At 45.2% G+C, this 17,762-nt stretch overlaps 2 protein-coding genes across 2 annotated transcripts in view; one reads left to right on the top strand and one right to left on the bottom strand.

Moving 5' to 3' along the window:
- Nucleotides 1-17,762, top strand: part of PI4KA (phosphatidylinositol 4-kinase alpha) — a 99,927-nt gene that overhangs the window by 45,109 nt on the left and 37,056 nt on the right. The window contains exons 20-22 of the mRNA XM_090292108.1: nucleotides 14,949-15,057; nucleotides 15,383-15,519; nucleotides 15,716-15,849. Coding sequence (XP_090148234.1) covers nucleotides 14,949-15,057; nucleotides 15,383-15,519; nucleotides 15,716-15,849 — 380 coding nt within the window. The remainder of the gene's footprint in view (nucleotides 1-14,948; nucleotides 15,058-15,382; nucleotides 15,520-15,715; nucleotides 15,850-17,762) is intronic.
- Nucleotides 1,445-11,621, bottom strand: SERPIND1 (serpin family D member 1). Its single transcript, XM_090290964.1, has 5 exons — nucleotides 11,555-11,621; nucleotides 7,884-8,779; nucleotides 4,824-5,097; nucleotides 2,932-3,076; nucleotides 1,445-2,273 (listed from the first exon to the last, which is right to left on the bottom strand). Exons 2-5 carry the CDS (start codon nucleotides 8,761-8,763, stop codon nucleotides 2,082-2,084), a joined length of 1,491 nt encoding a protein of 496 aa, XP_090147090.1. The 5' UTR covers nucleotides 8,764-8,779; nucleotides 11,555-11,621; the 3' UTR covers nucleotides 1,445-2,081.

The following is a 17,762-nucleotide window of genomic DNA, read 5'->3' as shown; positions in this document are numbered from 1 at the left end:
ACTCTGCTAGGTAGGTATTGTTATTATACTCATTTTACAGATGGGGAAACTGAGGCACAGAACTTGCCTGGGAGTCCCACAGCTACTAAATGTCAGATCCAAGATTTGAACCCAGGCAGCTTGGCCCAGGGTCTGTTCTCTAAATTAATACTCCACTGCCTTGAAAAAATGTGTCATCTAGTTTCAGAAAGAGGGGATCCAAGGACATTCTGAGTGGTTATAAGTGAATGAAAAGCAGGCAGAGTGCAGGGCCTTAACCTGTGCTGATGTGAGGTCATAGAGGAGCCTGGGCTGGCGCCAGCAGAGGTCACATAAAAGACAGACATGACAAAGGGCTAGACAGAGTTTTTTGAGGCAGCTGCATTTAGGAAAAGGAGGAGCAAATGAGCCAGCAGCACAACGAGATATGTAGGACAAGCACCAGAAAAGAACAGCGATGAAGCAAACTGGAAAAGGCATTCAAGGAGTGGGTCATTAGCAACCTCAGGTTTCACTTAGAGGTCAGGAGGGTGTGACAAGGAAAGACTTGATCTCAACCCTGTACTGGTCGATAGACAGAGGCAGAAGCAGATCCTGGTGCAGGAAGTTGGGAAGGGAGCAGGCAGAGAGGGTTCACAGTGAAAAGTAGGGCCTGGGGCAGATCGCTTTACCTCTGTGAGCTTTAGTTGTTTCTTCAACTGCAAAAAGGAGGCGATAACAGTTTGAACCTGTCAGGATTGGTGTGCGATAACCTAGGGCACACCCATCACAGTGCCTCTACATTGAGGAGCACCAGGTGCTCCCCTTTCACTGTCCCCCTGACTGATGTTCATCTCCTTGGGTCAGAGGCCCTCTGTGACAAGACTCCACACATGACCCTGGAGCCAGCCCAACCTGCACTTGAACCCTGGCCCCACCACTCACTGCAGCAGCATCTCAGCAGGTTTCAGCGCCCTGCTGAACCGGATCTTGCTCCTCTGCAGAGAAAGCCTCTCCCGTGGGTCTGCGGAGGTCACGGTTGGACAGCCGCATGCACAACACTTGTCATGCTCTCCCATGCATTGCCCATCATGCCCAGCGCTCTTGAATTCTGAGCAGCCTCTTTGGATTCCACTTACCTCACCTAGGTAGCGAAGAATCCAGAACTGTAGTCTTCATAATGTTCTTTGCTTTATCAAACCGGACAGGAGCATGTCTGAGAGTCTCCCAGCGTCCAGGGATGAAAGCCAAAATGTGCCCCAGGTAAAAAGACTGGCATTTTAGAAATTCCCCGTGCAGCCCCATCCACAGCAGCCCTGCCCACAGGATTTAGCAGTACTCACCCAAGAACATGCCCTGCATGTGAATCACTCCGGGGAACTCAGGTGACTTTTTCTGAACCTCCGTCATTTCTGAGGATGTCAGCTATTTTGAATTTGGCCTTTCTTTATTATTTGAGCTTCAAAAATTAGAATTATAACAGATACACAGTAAAAGTGATATTTATTTATCTCTAGGGTAGGAGGCAAGGCCCCGTGCACATACTGTCCTCTGGGCAGCAGTGAAGTGACAGCAGGAGTACAGATGACAGCATCAGTTCAGAAGGTTGGGCCTTTGCTAGAAGTGAGCCCTAATGCCCAGGACAGCCCTTGAATATCACAAGGCGGCTTCTCTCCTGGGCATGAGGAATGGTGCCAGCTGTGTACCATCCTTGAGAAAGGTGAGAAATTAATCATGCCGCTCATTTCTGTGTTCTGTGTTTAGATGAGGAGCCCTGATTGAGAAAGGCTTTGGGTAATAGGGCCAGATGTGCAAGGATGGGGACAGTAGGGAAGGAAGTGCCCAGGGAGGTAAGCCAATCTGTATGTTGCTGACACCCTTCAGGTAACAGCTGACACTACAGGTACATTAACTTCTATGAACTGACAGCGTTGTTCACTATGCAGAATTGATTCCAGCAAGTTTCTCAGCTGTTGCTAAATTTCTTCTCTCATGTGGGCCTCAATTTCAGAATGGTAGCATAAACCACAAAGGTCATAATGCCAAACATTTCTGTTCTCATGTTAGAATGAAAACAGAATTACAGAGCACCCCCCAAACTGGAGACAGCCAGACCTCCACCTTTAAGACTTGGTGGGGTTGGCAACTCTCCCCATGAAGAGCAGGCAGCTGGTACGGTGCTCGTAGATGAGGAACAGGAAGGGACGGTCGACAGTGAAACGGACTTGGGTTGTCAGTGGCATGAACCCCACTGTGGTAACAGCGGCAGCTTCGGTGCCTTCCTCATTCACTGTGATGGTACCTTGGTGCTTGAACTGTTTCAAAAGGGAAAGAAAAGTTGTCAGATTCTGTCAGTTGGCACATAGAAGGATAGAAGACACGGTGGAGTTGCATCTCATTCAGGGAACAGGTTGAAAGCCACAGCTGGTCAGAGTGACCCTTGAAACACTTTCTAATCTCCTGTCATTAGAGGCCATGTTGTTTAAGTATTTATTTAAGCTTTAGCATCATAATCACTCTTGCTTGTGGTCACAGTATGAGCAGTCTGCGAGCCAAGACAAGACAGAGCCTGCAGGCGCCATGTCCTTACACGCTGGGGTGTGCTGCCAGGAGAAGGATGGGGCCTGGAGCTGCACAGTATTTGAACTAGTGTTCTCCCTTTTTTGCAGAGTGCCTATCATTGGTGTGTTAAGTTCAGTCTGCAGGTAGTGTATGTATGTATTTAACAGGTCTGTCATGATGCAGCTGGGAGTAACTATTTCACACAGTGGAGCACACACATCCTCTCTCTAGTGTCTTCAGGAGCGGGGCTGAGCCCCAGGCTGCTCCCTGAGACAGACCACACTGCCCACTTGGTGTCTGGCAGACTCACAGAGAGCAGACCCAGCTCCCCCAACATGTGAAGTCAGTGCTTGGCGGGAGGAGGCTTTGCTGGGGACAGACCCTGGGGATGGGGCAGAGGGGAGAGGTTACCAGGTCGATGGTGATCCTGTCGTCTGAGATTCCTGTCATGTTGCTGTTTTGATCAAACAGCGCTGTGACCCCCATGGACCGCAAGGCTTCCACCAGGTTGTAGTTCTTCTCCAGCTTGAATTTGGGCAAGAGCACCTCTCGAGTTCTGGTCAGAGAATAAAAGGGGGCCCAGTTTTCAGAACCACAAGTTACAAAAGAATCACATTTTTTCTGTACCTGCACCCAGGAGCGGTGCATTTACCACAGAACTGACATAGCACTTGTTCACATTATATCCTGGCACTGTCAGTTGAGGATTTTGGAAAGAACATCTTACTGTAATTCCATACTGAAAACTGAGGCATGGTTACTGCTGTGCAGGCATTTCCTCGATACTGTGTGGTTCTTGTCCTGTCTTCCAGGTCAGCAGCAAAACTGCTACTGGCTTATGGTTTGAGGAGGCAGCTAAAGTAATTCTGTTTGGGTCCCTAATTTCAGCCATGTCTTACTTTGTTTAATTAAGGTCAGTGTGCTTTAAAGAAGAACCTCTTACATACAGACAGGGCGAAGCGTTCCCTTTCCTTGCCTCAACTCATTTCGTCCTCAGCTGGATAAACAGCAACAATAGTGCCTTTGGGAGCAAATCCAGCCCTCCCAGGGATAAGGAACTGTTGGATGCTATTGCTCTTCTCAAGAGCTTGCTTTCCTTTTGGCAGCCCAAGGCTCTCACATGAAGCAGTGAACACATAACAATGGTATGTTAATGTCTGACCAACTAGAAGAGATCTAACTACTGGAGCCATCCAGGAGGTGATGTGGAGAAGGGATGTGCCTGTGACCTAGAAGGCTGCCCACTGCTTGAGAGATGGGGTGCAGGGCGTCTTAGGGTCTTACTGCCTGAGCAAAGGCCTGTAGGGAGTGTGAGGCTGTGTTCTAGCTGGGGTGCAGGAGGGGACCAGGCAGGAGGGGAGGGTGGCAAGAGCAGAGCAGGCCAAGAAGCTGGGCTATGTCCTGTGTGGGGGGACCCATAGAGAGTTTATGAGGAGAGGGAAGTAGAGATGGTGTCATGGGAATGCTATTCTAGTGGCCAGTGTCCAGGTGAACTGAGGAATGGAAATAGGCAGGCTGGTTAGGCCTTTATAGGCTCAGGTAGAAGGTCATGGGCAGTGTGATTATTAGGAAGGAGACAAGGACGAAGGGGACATTTTTAAAGGAAAAATTGTCAGGGCTTGATAACTAATCAGCTACCTGGGCAAATACCTTCCTCCAAGAGCCTGCTTATTCTTGTCCTGAAAGGAGATCCACACTACATTTCTTTCTTAATATGGGCCTAGCCAGTATCCAGTGAAACAGAAAGTAACTTCTCCATTTTCTGCCATGATCCAATAACAATCTTAGTAAGTGTTTAAAACCTATAGTTTTAACTGTAGAGTAATAAATAATAATAGAGGAAAATCATGAATGACATGTCCTTAATCAGTTAAGAGGACCTCAGGATTTCTGGGGTAGGGGAAGGGGAGAGAGACATCTTTGTTTGGACACCTCCCAGGTTCCAGGCACTGTGAAGGATGCTTGACATGGCCTTTCTATGTATTTCCCTCAGTGATCCTGGAACGTTATGGGATCATGTCACTTTTTGGATGACAAAGCCAGGGCTCAAAGCCATAAAGCAAGTACATGGCAGAGCCAACATTGTTTCCAAGCTGGCTCTAAGTCACCTGTCACTAACTTCTGTCATTATGGAGAGCAGGTTTCTCACAGATGCTCTGATTGCCTCTCACCAAGCAAGGATTAACAGAGTGACCCAGTGTGGCAGTTCCTGGGTGTTCATACTTTTTCTTAAAACGACCAAAGTTTCAGTATTCCTGGGCTCCATCAGGAAATCACAAGAACAAACACTCAACCTGAAGTACCTGTTTGTCATGCTCTTCTGCCATCTCTCCACCACCTGGGGCGTCAGCTGAGTCTCAAGGGTCTTCATTCCAGACAGCTTATGTGGGACCACAATTAGCATGCTGATGCCCCCCACGTACTCCAGCTGCAGGACATCACAGTCCAGCTCCTGGTCATTTGCTGCCAGGAAGTTCCCCTTGGTCTGCATCATGGAAACCTTGACCAGTTCTCGCTCATTCAACCGGAAATTGTGGTTGTGGGTCATTTCCATTGGGAATTTATTTACCCAGGATCCTGTAAAGTCAACAGGAAGGGGGCTTTTACGAAAATGTTCTTTTAGAGCAGTGTTCATGCATCAGAAGCCCCTGTTGGGCTTATTTGGATTCTAGGTCCCACCCCCAGAGTTTCTGATCCCAAAAGTCTGGTTTGGGCCAAGAACTGACATTTCTAACCAGTTCCCAGGTGATGGTTATGCTCCTGGTTTGCACAACACACTTTGAGAACCACTGTTCTAGAGGATTCTAAAGTCAGAACACTAACATACTTGTAGGAGGCATGATAATGGTGGAGAGGATAAGTAGACTGGAGTAGATTCTGACAATAACTTAACTGTTCAACCCTAACAAGACACCTAACTTGCCTGAGCTACCTGTTCATCTATAAAATGTGTCGCGTTGAGCTCAGCGCACATCTGCTTTGATGGCTTTTGTCCCTGACACTCTGCAGTTCTATAAGAACTAGCAATACGCATTGGTGATGCAGCACTGCCATCAAGATCTTCACTTTAAATTTGGGTGCAGTGCTGTGTATCCAGGAAGACATACAAGACTAATTTAGCTCCAAGATGCTAGTAACTAGTAATGACAGTTGCCTGACAGCTGAGAACTGGTGACATGTCAGGAATTCTTCTAAGCAGCTTTCCTGTATTACCTCCTTTTCTCCTTCAGCAACCATATGGAGATGGGTGCTTTTTATTATTAGCCCCATTTTACAAATGAGGCAACAGGCACGTAATGGAGCAACTTGTTCAAGGTTTCCAGATGGTGGGTAGATCAGCTGGATGAGACAAGCAGGAGGTTCCTTTGGAGGAGGTTTAAACACTACCTGCTTCTGGTTTGTAGCTAGGTTTCCTCCACCCTGAGCCAGCCGCTGCCCACGGCTTCTCAGCGCTATGGACACACGCAGTTATCTGTGGTGTGGGTAGCCACCCTGTACACTCTAGGATGCTTAGCAGTGTCCCTGGCCTAACTTCTGAAACTGTCCCTAGATGCTAGGAGTGCTCCCCCTTCTGCCCCCGGTTGTGACAGCCACAAATGTCTCCTGACATTTGCCCCGGGAACAGAATTGTTCCCCAGTTGAGAATCACTGCTCTCCCAGTTCTGATGGAGCTATCTTGTGTCTCCTGGGATTCTTCCCTTTGACTTCCTGTTGAGGCCCAACCTCTGTTTTGTTGTGCTTTACCAAGTGGGTGTAACATTTGAAATTAAAATCAAATTAGTAACAAATTTGGGAGCTAGAGGTTAAAATTACTCTTTTAGACTCCTCTCCTTTGATAAGCATCCATGAAAGACTGGGTGTTACTAGCATTTCATCCCTCTGATTCCCACGCTAAATTAAGTTACTGTTCTAGTATGATGGGAATAAAGAAGCACGTATTGTTTGCCCCTTTACACTTTGGTGGGATACTAGTTACTAAATTCAGGGGGTTATAAACTAGCCATCCTAGCTGTTTCTCCACCCCCTTTCCGGGTGGGATGGCTTGCCACCGTGTGCTGGCCTGCTCCTCAGCAACCAGCCAGCCTAGTGCAGAGGCTCTCGGGGCCCAGGGGTGCCCCACAGACTGGTAGGGCTTGAGGGCTTTGGTGTCCAGATGCTTCCACTGGCCTGTTCTAAGGTCATTCCTAAACAGAATTTAATTGCTTATGTAAGTAAAATAAATGTCACTAGCAATATACATATATAATACATAATACTGCAATCTACATTTTTTTCTCATCCAAGTTCATTGGGGTCTTGCTACATGCCATGCACTGGGCTAAAGGGTGGCATCACTATCTCTTGCAGTGCTGCCATGTCAGTAGGTATTATCTCCGTGATAAGGGTGAGGAGACCAAGTCACAGACACTGAATGACTTACCTGAGGCCACACAAATAAGGGATGGTGCAGCCAGGGCTTAAACTGCAGTTTGTTCACTTCTAAAACTTGTACTGCTAGCCAGTAATAGAAAGAATATGTCCGTGTTCATCATCTACTTAAGTTTCCTCCACTATCTGAAAAGTGGTTTGTGTCATAGGGACCAGTTGTGATGCTGACTCATTCCTGTGTCTGCCCTTCAGCTCTCTAGGCTGGTAGAGTGAAGTATAGGTTTCTTGTTTGGGTCCCAGTTGAGGGCATTTTAAAAGAGAGGTCTGGATTTTACAAGTCTGTATGCATTTATTTCTAGGACTCCAGGGGTCTTGTATGTGTATAGTGAGGGAGGAGTAGCCTCTTTAAAAAGTGTTTTGGTGCCTGGCCTAGAAGAGTTGCTCTAGAAATAATAGTTTATTTGCCCCCACACCTGCCCATTAGTGCAAAAGTGTCCCAAAAATAGTTGTAAATGTTAACTGTCAGTTACTCAGGCTGAACAGTTTTCACTTTTCAGCCTTACATCCATATTCCTGCTTACTGATAATTGGGCAAAGGAATGAAAAAAATCCAAGATGGCCAAATATTCAAAAGATTTCTGTGTTATTTGGACAAAGTGCTGGAGATGGCCTGCCTGGGGCAACCTAGCTGTGCACTTGGAGTATCATTTTACTTCTCTGTACCCTTGGTGGCTCCATCTATAAAATACAGGCACTAATAACAGTAACAATCTCACAAGGTTGTGAGGATTCATTGAGTGTAAAGCACAAAGTTAGGGCTCAAGTCACTGTCACCTCCCACTATCACCTCATCTTCCCTGTCTCTGTGAGCTGACCTTGTGTCTTGGTTTCCTGGATAAATCAGAGCTAGAATACAGTTCTCGGCATTCAGTCCAACTACATGGGTACTAAAAGAGTATATTGTGACTTTGCCTTGAGAAACATAAAACTATTACCTTTAAAGTAGATGCAGTTTAAAATCATCATCTGAGTGGCTGGGTCTATATTCTCCAGAGCATCTTTAATGAGGCCCTTGGTGAGCTTCAGAATGTGGCTGTTGGTTTTTGATATGAAGGCGGGGTCTGAGAAATCAGCTGCTTGGGCCTCAGCAAAGTAATATTCTTTTACTTTAGTTTTGAAGTCATTCAGGATTGGAAATTGCTTCTGGATGTAAAGGTCATTGACTGACCGCAGTGTGTACCCAAAATTCCTCCTGAAGAGGCGATGAGTCAGTTTACGGAAGAGATTATGAATAGTCATGATCTCATACTTGCTGCTGGCATTGACAAAGTCTTTAAAATGCAAAATTGAGTGCACTTGTTCGTGAGTCTCCCCTTTTAGGCCCAGGGAAATCATACCCATGGCAGTGGAAATGCCCACAGGGGCTATGAAGATGTTGTCGGAAGTACTAGCCTGTTCCCTCAGTGCTCGGTAAAGGTTAAAAGCGAACTTGGCATTGAGGATGTTAAGACGCTGGATCCGGCTCTTGCCATGGAAGAGCTGGAGGATGTTCCCAGCACTGGCCTCTGAATCTGTCGGCAAAACCACGTCGATGATGTCAATGTAGTCGTCATCTTCACTGAACAGCTTCTCCAGATCGAGATAATCCTCGTCCTCCTCCCCCTCTGTGATCCAGTCATTGGTGACCGTGTTTTCCTTGTGGAAGTCATCAGGGAGAAGGGGCATGCTCAGGTTTTTGCTTTTTAACTTCCCCCATTGGGGATCCACAGACTGAGAACCTTCCCCTTCCTTCTCAGGCTGATCCACCAGGCCATTGTGCCCACACACAGATGTTATTATGAGAGAAACAAGGAAGGGTTGGAACGGGCATTTCATTTTGGCAGAGCTAAAGCTGAGAAGGAAAACATGACACGTGAGAGGCAGCCTAGCAGACCTCACCCCACCTCCGCGGTGCTCAGGTAACCAGTCCCTGTGGCTTTGACCCAGAAGACCCCCTGGGATCGCCAGTCCTTAACCATTTGAGGATTATGGACTTTTAAGAGGATCTGGCAAAGATAAACAGATACTAACATTGTGTCGTGGGCTTTATAAACCTCCCCGAAGGATCTGTGGTCCCCTAGATGAGAACCCCTCCTTTTTTCAAGGTTTGCAGAACTAAAACGGTCTAGAATCCTGGGGGCTTAGAGGCCCTGGGGGAGTTTCTTTTTCATTCATTCTCTAAACTTTATCTCCTGTCTTCACATAACATGAGGCACTGGAGGCATAAAGGTCACTAGCTCGAGCCCCAGGGCTCACTGGCAGCTGGGGTAGGGGCAGACGTGCGCTAAGGCAGAGGCCATCATCAGGACACCAACCAAAGCAGGCGGGAGGTGTGATGTGGGTCTGGGGTGCAGCTCTGCCTCCTGCAGTGGGACAAGGGGTACCGGGAGAGTCCGTTTTTTTGTTTGTTTTTTTTCCTTCTTTTTATTGTTGTTCTATTACTAGAGAGTATTATGCTAAGAGAGTCAGTTTTAATACAAACCCCATGGTAAGGCTGTCATCCTCTGCCTGTTCCAAGGAAGGATTTGACTCGGCTTGTTAAATCAGTTTTGCCTGCCAAACATCTTTGTCTTTTCTCTTGCTCACCTCCAGGTTATTAGTTGCATCCTGGATAAATGAGCTATTATTTGATGCTTCTGTATTTTCCCAGGAGAGTGACACTTTGTAATGCTGTACAATCCTACATGATCTCAACTTCTACTTCTGATTACCCCAGAAAGAGGAGCTGTGACTTATAAGTTTGGTGTGTGTGTTTCCATCTCCTGTTAGATATTTGAGATACCTGCTTCCAGTCGAGGCCAGATAAGAATTACTGCTCCTATTAAGTAAATATTTGGACTTATCAGCCTGGAGATGGGGCTTACTGTACAGATACCCCACTTGAAATGCTCTCAGTGTATTGATGTTGACAATGGCAATGACTCTTGGTGTAGCCTCTGCTGGATGCCAGGCACTGTACAAGGAACTTTGTGAACTTTGTGTAACTTCACTTAGTCCTAGCAGCATTTTACATATCAGGATACTGAGCCTATAGCGGTGGCTAGATTGCAACCAAGTTGGTTGAAACCCTCGCGCCCCTCCCCCCACACACACCCCTCATTGAGCACCCTAGAGCACCAGGACTGGTGTCCCTGCCCTTGGTCACCCTCCTTAGGACTTCCCCTGCAGTACTGTTAAAATTACCAGTTCAACTGTTGTTCTCTGCACAACTGAGAGGCTTTTGAATTGTGTGTTTTGGTGAGGGAAAGCCGTATAGTTTCTGGCTTTGAAAATGTCTGTTTTTTTTCATGCACCTCCCACCCTGAAGTCTGGCTGAGGCTGCAGTGCCACACATGTAGCCTCCCCATAAAACAGTTTCTAATGCGTGTCGCTGCGAGCAGAACTGGGCCCAATTCCCAGATAGAATTGGGCATAGGTATTGATGGTAATACACTTTTCAAAGTTAGAGAGAAAGAAAATAAGTGACTTGTTGGGCGTCTCCTTACTAAGCTGCACTGAAGAATATCCTTCTCAGATAAAAATAGGTTAAAAATATAAACCCAACTTGAATAAATAAGAGTTTGGGAAAAGGAATGTGAGACCACATGGGGGGGGGCAGAGGTGTTTTTATACTGTGTTCAGATAGTGTATTTGAAGCTTCTTATACCCTGTCCTGTATTATATGATGAAAAACTAAAAATAGTTTTCATTATTCCCTTATCAGAGGAAGGAGAAAATATATCTGATATTTCCCATGAATTGAAACTAAAGATCTAAAAGGCAGATCTTCCTATTGTTTTTTCTTGCCTTTTAGTATAACAAAAATTATATAAGACACTTTAAAACTCACTAGGTTGTGTTTAAATCCAGATTACTATCTTTAAAGGGAAGCATTATTTTTTAAAGGTAAATCATTCTAAAGTTTTCTGGGAATCTTTTTCATAAGGCGATTACATGAAGTGGGGTTGAGCCTTTTGGTTACACTGTTGTGCCCGGTGCACTGTTGTGCTCTGTTGTGCATCAGGACACTCCTGGTCATTATCTCTAGGCCCAAACGGGCAGAAACAGTGGGAGAGAGGTAACTGCATGCCATTTTTAAAACCTTTACTTTTGAAATGACTTCAGACTTTCAGAAAAGTCCGAAGAACAGCACTTAGAACAACCCCTGTGTACCCTTTTCCCAGATTGTATAGTTCGGAACAGTGGTTTCATCATTCTCTTTTCCTCTCTCTGCATACACACGTGTGTGTACACACAGGCACACACATACACCTTGTTTTGTCTGAACCATTTGAGAGTACGTTACTTATATTACGTCCCTCTAACTTTTAGTTCTAATCTTTCAGGGAAAAATGCCTAAGAACAAGGATATTTTTATACATCATCACAGTACAGTTATCCAACTCAAATAATTTAACATAGGTACAATCTTCTGGTCTAATTCCTGTTCTTAATTTCGTCAATTGTCCCAATAATATAACTGACAAAATTTTATAGTAGGCAGGTTAAAAAATAAAATCATTTTTCCATTTCTAAGGTAGTATAGAAAGCTTTGAATTTGTAGTTTGATAGAGAAGTGTACAAGTTGTCCATCTCTAACCTCAAATAAGAATTTATAAGCGGCAGAAATGTTAGAAACCAAACTTACCTCTGTGCTTCTGAGAAGTGGTGTTGCAGAGATGAAATCAGCCAAGGTCATCAGCACAGTTTCAAAGTGAACTTTGGTGCTGGGCTGTTGTTGTGTATCTTCCAAAGTAAATATGTCCCAAATCAAACACCACTCAACTAGCTTTGTCAGCACAAACCCCTCAACTATCTTTGATTACAGCTGAGTGACCAGTGATTCCTCGGCTCCAGTTCTGGTGTAGCTGATGTTTTGAATGAGTGACCGTCACTGTGACAACGAACCGAGGGGATCAGTCTCGCTGAAGCCACCATGTTATAGAGATGCTCTTCAGAGCTCAGGGACTGAGTTACTTCAGGGATAGTAGCTGTACTGCTTCCATGAAAATAGAGGCCACTCATCTGCCCTCCAACTGTGAATTATCCCTCTAGGACGATCACAACGTCTGACTTCGCCCTCATCTCCAGGACTGACATGGCTGTGAGGCAGACAGGTGTCCCCATCCTTCCGTGAGCTCAGTGAAAAGTGAAGAGGGAGAACGATATTCGAGCTCAGTCTGTGTTCGTTATTATCACTTTCACAAAGCATAGTGTATTCACAGAAAAGATCTGAAAGGAAACACAGCCAACTTTTAACATTGGAAATGGGAGGCAGGTGGAAAGCTTTCATTTTCAGTCTGTGTACTTCTTTGTTAGAACTTTTTTCCTATGAGTATTTATTACTTTGTTATTATTAAAATAGTAGCCAATAATGTTTCCTGCATATCTAGATTTCTGATCATGTAACCCACTTTTGAAAAACTGGATTTCAACCCTTAATGACACTTGGCACTTTTGGATCTGTTCCCCATTAGAGGTCCATGGTTTTTGGCCCTCGTAAAGCAGTATCTTCTGTCACACACACGTACTCCACTGTCTTCTTTCCAGGTCCAAGGCTTACCTCATAGTTAGCTATATGAGATCTGTCCAGAAGGTTTTCAGCCATGTAATATGAAAAATAGAGACATTTATTGAAGAAGAATCAAGATACAAGAAAAAGCCCTGGCTGGTGTGGCGCCGACCTGCGAATCAAAAGGTCACTGGTTTGATTCCCAGTCAGGGCACATGCCTGGGTTGTGGGCCAGGTCCCCAGTTGGGAGCATACGAGAGGCAACCAGTAGATGTTTCTCTCCCACTCTTTCTTGCTCCCTTCCCCTTGCTCTAAAAAATAAATATAATCTTTTAAAAAAACAGTACAAGAAACATTGTACATAGGACAGTGACGCTTCAGTCCCCTTCAGAGTAGGCACCTTGGGACCTCACACAGTTCGCCCAATCGCCATCAGCAGCCCCATTGTATTTTCCTGAATCTCATCAATGGTCTGAAATCTCTTCCCTTTCAAAGGTGATTTTAGTTTGGGGAAAAGCCAGAAGTCACAGGGCACCAAATCTGGGCTGTAGGGACACTCAGTCATCTGGATGATTTGATGTTTCGCCAAAAAACTCTGCACAAGACGTGATGCATGAGCAGACGTGTTGTCATGAAGCTGCCAAGATCACCAGTTGCCTGTAAGCTACAGCCTTCTGAATCATCTGAATAGTTTCTGCAGAGGAATGTTCAAGCTTAACACCAAATTTGATGCAGATTCATTGCTTTCCTCGCTCAGTCATTTTGAATGTTACAGCCACACAGTGCACATGCTCACTCAACAGTGTCTACCACCCCCACTGACTAGTACAGTGAACTTGTCATTGTTCACGCATGTGCATTTCAGTCCACTCTCCTCTCCTCGATATCGCACAAACCATTCTCATTATACTCGTACAGTAATTTATATAAATGTCCCTTCCAGGTAGACATTTCATGTTTTTGTTTATTTTGCCATTATGACAAAGTTACAATATTTTTATGCCTAAGCAAACTGTTCTTGTTATACTCTTATAGTAATTTATTTAAATGCCCCTTTCAGGTAGAATTTAGTGTTTTTTCTGTTTTATTTTGCTATAATGACAGAGTTGCAACATTTTTGTGCCTAAATCAGATTTTTTATAAAGATTTTATTTATTTCTGGAGAGAGGGGAAGGGAGGGAGAAAGAGAGGGAGAGAAACATCAATGTGTGGTTGCCTCTCATGTGCCCTCAACTGGGGACCTGGCCCATAACCCAGGCATGTGCCCTGACTGGTTACCCTTTGGTTCACAGGCTGGCACTCAGTCCACTGAGCCACACCAGCCAGAGCCTAAATCAGATTTTCAAAAAAATTGAGATATAATTAACATATTAGTTTCAGGTGTATAACATAATGATTGGTATTTGTATATATTGCAAAATGATTATCACAGTAAGTTAACATCCATCTTCACAAATAGTTATGTTAGATTTTTTTGATAGATGCCTAGAAATGAGATTTTAGATAAAATGGGGATATTTAGAATTTTGATGTGTATTATTACCAAATAACTTAACAGGAAATGTTGTACCAATTTATAATCCTATGAGCCTGTGTGAAGGTGCCCATCTCGCTGTTCCCTCCCGCTTCCAGCTCCGCAATAGGGATTATCATCTGTCCCACTTCTTTGTCGCTGGCCCAGCATCTGACCTGTACTTGAGTTCATAAATAAGTATGGACACAGAGTTTCCCCTCACTGCAGATTGATTATGGGGCCTCAGTGTCTGCTGGGGTCCTGTGAGGATAGACTTGTACAGCAGGCATTGTGCACAAATATAGCCACTTCATATACTTGAGGAGCCACTCCATGCTTCCCACTGGTCAGGACACTGTCGAGTGGTGGTGCAGGACCTTTAGCCCCTCACTCCTACATCCATGCAGCTCTGCCTATACCTATTGTACATATTGGGATTATGCCCAAGATTACTTTTTGAAAAGTTGGGCTACTGGAAAAGATGTGAAAGCTGCTTCTCAACCCACAAGGTTTCTCACAATCTGTCTCTCCTATCACATCTGTCCACTTGAGCCCTAGTCCCAGTTCATTGTTGCCTTCCCTGAAGCACTCCATGCTCTCCACATTCCCAGGCTTTGGGCCTGATGCTGGACAGGCTGCTCTCTTTTCTCTGCTTGGCTAAGGCTTACACGCATGCTAACACTGAGACTCGTGACACCTTCTCTGGGAACTCCACCACACTGTGCTTGCTTACCTGCCTCCAAATTACTCAGAAAGACCTTTAAGGATAGGAATGAGGCTTTTCACCTCCCAGCGAATTAGCTACTAATAACTGTTTGCTGAATGAATGAACATGTACCAGGAAACTTACCAAGAAGTGTGGGTCACTGCTCCTGGTGCCTTTTCCTGTTCACTCTAACTGACAGCTTCCCAGAGAATGCTCTTAGAGAATGAGTCTGTGGTTGATTTCACATCCTTAGGTTTTAGGGTTTTGTGAGCAAATAACCCCCTTTTCTCCCTCTCTCCTTGGCACATCAGCTCACCCGACGGTTACCACCCATCAAGGAAGCTAAGCCACGGTTGCAGAAGCTCTTCCGGGACTTCTGGCTCTATTCTGTACTGATGGGATTCGCCGTGGAGGGGTCAGGTAGGGGCATGTCTGCTCTTCCAGGGAAGACAGAGTGCCAAGTGCAAACAGCGGTGAGGTAGGACTCGGCCTAGTTATGAATGTGCAGCTGCTGCTTCCTACAAGTATTTGCAAATGTTACACTTCCCAGATGTGATTTAGGGTTCTGAGAATCACATATCTTAGGAAAAGCTTACCCAAATTAGGAAACAGATTTGTTTCTCTGCCCCATTTGTGAGACAGTTGGCTTAAACAAAGGACCCATTACTCTAGGAATCGCCAGCATCAGCCCCACTGCAGTGCTTCACGACCAGGGCTGTTGCCTCACTTGTGTGCTCTCTTCCAGGACTCTGGCCAGAAGAATGGTATGAGGGGGTCTGTGAAATAGCCACCAAGTCCCCGCTGCTCACCTTTCCCAGCAAAGAGCCACTGCGGTCTGTCCTCCAGTATAACTCGGCCATGAAAAACGACACAGTCACCCCCGTAAGAATTCTCACCTCACCAAAGACAGATGATGCAGCACAGGGTTTTTGCTAAGCTTTCTTGAACAGTGAGAGCAGATCCTTTCACTTGTTTACACGAATTAGCTAGAATTAGCTACTGGTGGTGTGTCTCCTAGGGGAGGACTATTGTCCCCTCCAGAGCCCACCTGAGCCCTCAGGTGTTCATTTCCCTCTAGGCTGAACTGAGCGAACTCCGCAGCACCATCATCAACCTGTTGGATCCTGCCCCCGAAGTGTCCGCTCTCATCAACAAGCTGGACTTCGCCATGTCCACCTACCTCCTGTCTGTTTACCGACTAGAATATATGAGGTAAATAAGCCTTCACCTCCTGCACATCCACCCGGCACATCCACATTTCAGCTGATTTACGTTTTTGTACCTGCTAGGCATGAAACTTGCATGGGACTTTTCAATCCCTCCCAAGATACACAAGCTTTCTTAAGAACAAACAAAACACATCTTCTGCTTTTCTTGTGTGCTCCTCTTTCCTGAGCACCAAACACTACATCTAATGATACCCCAGGTGTCTAAACTGGTATTATCCTCCCCTCATAGGGAATGTGCTTCCAAGCAGTCGCAATAGATGCTGCAAACTCAGTCCAGTTGACTGGGCAAGAGCCCTGTTAGAAACCTGCCCTCACTGAGACACACACTGAGCTGGCTTCCAGGACCACGGTGGAGTACAAACAGAAAGTGGGAAGGTGCCTGCTCTTTAATAATTCCACCTGTGGCCTGACCCTCAGGATACATCTATAACCACAGTGGACCTAACCGCTATAATAATTGTATTATCTCTAACTGTCATCATAACAATATCAGTATTAGCATAGACTGAGTGCTTGAGTGTGGTGACACGCTCTTCCACAAGCCTGAGGTAGACACTCTTACCCATTTTGCAGACGAGGAAACTGAGACTGAGCAGTGAAGTAAATTGCCCAAGGTAATAATTCCTAATTGAGATTAAAACATATGTAATCTCTTAAGGACTGGGTCTTGCTGCCTCTCATAAATGAAGTCTGGGAGAAGCAGCCAGGATGCTCAGAATTCAGCTGCCTATAGCTGCCAGTGCTAAGGCTGCAGCAAAGACATGAACCACAGAATCATTCATCCCTGTCACCAAAAAAAGATTAGATTGCACTTACCCTGTTTGTTTAAGTCACAGGATAGGATATTTTAGAATATTACAGAATGTCTTTTTCATATGGTTTGGAAAAGAAAGTATTAATTCTTAAGAGGAGAGGTATTTGGAAAACACCACTATTTTAACCTTTATTTGGTGCCACAAAACCTTCTGGTAAAAGAAATCATACTTGGAAGCTCAACATGTAAAATAGATTGAAACCATTTGGGGTTAAGTGGGAATGAGCCCCCACCCTCCCGCTGAGTCCCCTCCTCCCTGCCTCTGGCAGCCCAAAGGACCCCACAGCAGAGCAGAATTTGGAAACTAGTGACTCATTCATCCCAGAGGACCACAGAGCTAAGGGAGTTTTGACTTTCTTTTCTTTTTTCATTGTAGTTCTTTTTTCCAGTTACAAAAATGATTTGAGAACATTACATAGAAACTTGTAAATAAGTAGAGGGAAAAAACCCCTGATCTCACCACCATCCCCTAAAGCATGTTAACATAGTTCCTTCTAGTCTTTTATTTTTAATGAAGAATACATTTTCAAAGAAAAACAAAACAAGTCATACTAAAAGAGAGCAAAAACCTGGTTTTAATCCTATCACATGCTGCTACAAGAGACCCCACAGCCTCATATGCCTCCCATCAGGGCTGTCTCCTACTTCACCACAAGTATGCCCATGAATGGTGACCTCAGGCTCTCTGGCCAGGCTATTGACTTGGCTGGCAGAGGTGCATAAAGTAAAAAAGAAAAGAAAAACACTGGGATAATACAGAAGATAATAAAGATGAAAAACACAAGCCTTACTTTCCTCGCCCTGAATCCAGAGATGCCCACTGATGAGAGTCTCTTAGCTTCCCTTATAAAAGTCTCCTGTGCACATGCAAGCACATATGTCCTACATGTACACCAGGTACACGGAGGCCTTAGGAAACCTGTTTCCCTGGCACCTTGGTCTTTTCACCTTGAATGTTTTGCTGTAGCAGCACATATAAAGCTCCCTCTCATTTTGGTGGATGCATAATGTACTTCGGTTTGTCTGACAAGTCTCCTATTGATGGACATTCAGCCAGTGCTGTTAGGCGAATTCTTAGGCAC

This window comes from Furipterus horrens, unplaced genomic scaffold, assembly GCF_987537825.1.
Source record: "Furipterus horrens unplaced genomic scaffold, mFurHor1.1.pri manual_scaffold_11, whole genome shotgun sequence".
In the NCBI taxonomy this organism is placed as follows: Eukaryota; Metazoa; Chordata; class Mammalia; order Chiroptera; family Furipteridae; genus Furipterus; species Furipterus horrens.
This window is presented reverse-complemented; position numbering and strand designations above follow the sequence as displayed.

Coding starts and splice junctions, on each gene's coding strand:
- SERPIND1 (XM_090290964.1), bottom strand. CDS start 8,763: ATGAAATGCCCGTTCCAACCCTTCCTTGTTTCTCTCATAATAACATCT. Junction 5,098..7,883: donor AAACTGCATCTACTTTAAAG/GTAATAGTTTTA, acceptor TTGACTTTACAG/GATCCTGGGTAAATAAATTC. Junction 2,274..2,931: donor ACAGGATCACCATCGACCTG/GTAACCTCTCCC, acceptor CTTTTGAAACAG/TTCAAGCACCAAGGTACCAT.